Source organism: Nannospalax galili, unplaced genomic scaffold (genome assembly GCF_000622305.1).
Source record: "Nannospalax galili isolate Female #2095 unplaced genomic scaffold, S.galili_v1.0 scaffold1267, whole genome shotgun sequence".
In the NCBI taxonomy this organism is placed as follows: Eukaryota; Metazoa; Chordata; class Mammalia; order Rodentia; family Spalacidae; genus Nannospalax; species Nannospalax galili.
In genome coordinates, this window is record NW_008356043.1 from 485,395 (window position 1) to 489,048 (window position 3,654).

Consider the following 3,654-nt stretch of genomic DNA (forward strand, 5'->3'; position numbering starts at 1 on the left):
GGGTCTTTTTACCCTAACTGCCTAGCCAATTCCTAACTCCTATTCTTATCATGCCATCCTCTGAAGAGGTTACCCAAATTGCCAATAGGGAATCGGGCCAAGCAGGGTCATTGGACCTCACCTCACCACATTATCCAGTCACTCTTCCCAGCCAACTGTAGGTAATTTGACCCGAACCATACATGGCCTCCTGGATTTGGGAAGGGCTAAAGCATACACTCTGGGGAAGGCTATGAAGAGAAGGCTTGACCCATGCTGGGTAAAGAATTTCCAGTGCGCATACCCTCAGGTCATACATATACCTCGGCAACCCCTCAGTTATCTTGAAGCCTTTGAGAGGGAACTGACACTGATTCTAACTATGCCAACAGCTATCAAAATACCTGAAAGCAAAGCCTGAATCCACCACTCTAGACTCCAGCCTTGGAAGACAAAAGAAAAATGAAGAGTAACCCAATAGAGGATGATTTTGGAAGCCCTTGTCAAGAAATTCCAATGGACTCTCATATGAACATTTGAAAATTGCCCCGTTCTGACTTTTTTCTAGTTCCCTGTCTAGAATTTGTAATGCTAATTACTCTCGCCTTTCCTTCTCTTCAAATCTCCTATTCATGATTCAAGGACTGTCTTTTTCCCTTAGAGATAAGAGTTATGCAATTTGGGAGTCTTTTAGATAGACCCACTGAAGGGGTACTCCAATTGCCTCACCCTGCATCCCTGTTCACCAAGGCTTCTCCATCATTAGTCCTGATCAACTTCTTCCTAGACATCTTCTGAGATGCTGATATGGCCACACTTAAGCAAAGGCTACTGCTTTTACAAATGGAGAGAGACTGTTTATCTGGAATTTTCAGAGTATATGTTCATATCCATGTACGAAAAGAAAGATTTACAATTATAAAGTTAATCCTTCTATTAATGATGAACAGTGTAATGCATAAACCCATTTGGAGGTTAGAAATCTGGGGAGGCTGGCCTGAACCTGCAGATGGATACACACTAGGGATTCCTAGGAAAGACTGGAGTCTCCTTCTGTTTCCAAGAACACAGTGACTCAAAAAAATCAGTAGAACCTGTATCATGGGATCCTTGGAGAAAGTCGGGTGTTGGAAACATGGGTGTCTGTTTTGACTGCTTGCATCTTCTTTTATGTCTTTCCTGTGTCCCTAACCCCTGCCCCAGTCACTCCCATACTCTGCACCCAGTGTTGAGTTATGCTAGCTTACTCTCTCTCTGATCCTCCTCATTAACAAGCCTCTTTCTTAACCCTAGGAGGCGGACATCATGGACATGTACAAGGACAGCAAAGCACAGAAGGACTTTCTCTTCTTTCACAGCATGGAGGGCTCCACCTCTGCCTTTCAGTCAGTCTCCTATCCTGGATGGTTCATAGCAAGCTCTTCTACAGCAAGACAGCCCATCATTCTCACCCAGCAGAGGGGTGAAGCCAATAACACCAACTTCTACTTACATCCTGAGAATTAAAACTAGCCTGCACTACAGATAGCCAATTACAGGATAAAGAATCAAACTGTCAGAGAATCTTTAACTTAAAAAAAGTCACCTTAAAAGACCAGCATGCCTCCTCCAGATATCCATTTTGTAGTATCCCTCATTTGAACATCATCCCAGTATGAAGCCTAAGAATCATTTTTGTTCTTTCCTGGTCTTGTCCCACCATCCACTTAGTTGCCAAGTCCAGTTAAGTTACATGCTTCTGAAATGCAACTCTCCCTCCCTATTCCTGTAGCAGCCCATGGTCCAGATATATGGGTTCCAAATAGCCAATAAAAGCCTTTTCCTTATGAACTTTATGCCTGTTTGTTATAAATATTATGGTAAATACCTGAAAAGATAAATGTCAAGAATGAGACAATATAAAATAAAATTTATTATTTTTATTTTATGTGTATGAATGTTTTGCCTGCATTATGCAAGTGTACCCAATGTTGTGCAATGTCCGTGGAGGTCAGAAGAGAGCATCATATACCCTGGAACTGAAGTCACAGATGGTTGTTAGTCGCCATGTGAGTGCTAGGAACCAAACCCTGGTCCTCTGCAAGAGCAGCCAGTGCTCTTAACCACTGAGCCACCTCCTCAGTCCCTAAAATAAAAATTTATGTGTTTTGATAAATCATGGTGGAGTCATATCATTAGTTAATAATTTGATACACAGTATATAATTTGATTAAAATTGTTAACCAAGATGAATATAAATCAATCTATATTTCAAAGACTCATTCATTTCAATTTGAATTTCAAGCAACTTCTCAAAACTAATTGTACAGTCTCCATGTTACTTTATAAAGTGATTGGAAATTGAAGGCTAGGCAATGATATTTTCTGGAATTTTAGTAGTATATTCAATCTGTACTTTCCTTGTGGGGACAGTTTTAAGTCAGCTGTTTATTTTGTGAGGCTTACTATAGTTAAAGCATGCAGATTGCAATGCTCTGTCATATCCTAGACATAAACGTGAGCGTGACTAGCTCTCTTCCTTTAGAAGACCTCATACATGCAAAGCGACACATCGGGTCTTATAATGCATACCCGTTGCTGAGTTCAAGTTTCTCAGCCAGGCAAAGTATGTTCTAAAACCTGTCCTGCTGGCATTATCTTCTGGAACATCACTGGCTGTCACTGCTTGAGGCTTTCTTTGAACCACACCTTTCCTCTCATTACCTCACCTTTCAGTTCTGTCACTCCTATGCATCAAACTTTGAGAAGGTGGTATCTGGCAGCTTGTCATCCCAGCTGCAGCAAGGATCTGTTCCTGTTCCAGAGCTCCAGGACACCCGGGGAAGGAATGTTTCAGTAACTGCTTGGTGCTTAATGCATGCACAAACATAGAAGTTAGAGAGAGCTCTTCCACAGAGAACCCTTGACCAATGGGGGCGAGAGTGGGTAAGGGTTAGTTACTCTCTTCTATCCCTCACCAGCACAGTTTTGTGATTCATTCTGTGCAGTTCCCAGAAGGCCCCAGCAAGAGTAAGACAGAGTCACATGGCAGGTCAAAACTCAAGAAGAAACTCCTCCCTGCACTGGCTTCCCTCATTCTCCTGTTTCAATGCTCCAGCCCCAGCTGCTGTTCCCTGGAGTCACATTTTACCACTTTGTGTGCACACTCCTATCTCAGCCTCTGCTCTAGTGAGACAGAGCCTGCAAAGGTAAACCTCTCTTCTCTATTGTCCACCACCAGTGTTGGATTTCTTCCCTCTGTACTTCTGCTAATGCCTTAGCATCAAACTCCCCACTTCCATCACTGCATAGTCTATGTCCCATGTCTTCCTCACACCCTAAATCCATAGCATTTAGAGGCTCTCTCCATCTCTGTCTTTACAAAGGCAACACCTTATCTCTTTTGAAATCGTCGTGCTTTTGCCTTCTTGTGGAAGATATCGTGTTTGACTTTGTACTGTTCTTGCCTTCCTCAAGAAATATTGTTATGGGGGCTGGAGAGATGGCTCAGCAGTTAAGAGCACTGACTGCCCTTGCAGAGGACCCAGGTTTGATTCCCAGCACCCACATGGCAGCTAACAACTATCCATAACTTCAGGTCCAGGGAATCTAATGCCCTCTTCTGACCTCCTAAGTCATTGCACAACATAGGTGCACTTACACACATGCAGGCAATACACTCTTACACATAAAATA

At 42.8% G+C, this 3,654-nt stretch overlaps 1 protein-coding gene across 1 annotated transcript in view; it reads left to right on the top strand.

The window, feature by feature from the left end:
• Positions 1-1,485, top strand: part of Il36b (interleukin 36 beta) — an 11,544-nt gene extending 10,059 nt beyond the window's left edge. The window contains exon 4 of the mRNA XM_029556675.1: positions 1,273-1,485. Within this exon, the coding sequence (XP_029412535.1) occupies positions 1,273-1,485 (213 nt within the window). The remainder of the gene's footprint in view (positions 1-1,272) is intronic.
• Positions 1,486-3,654: the final 2,169 nt, after the last annotated feature.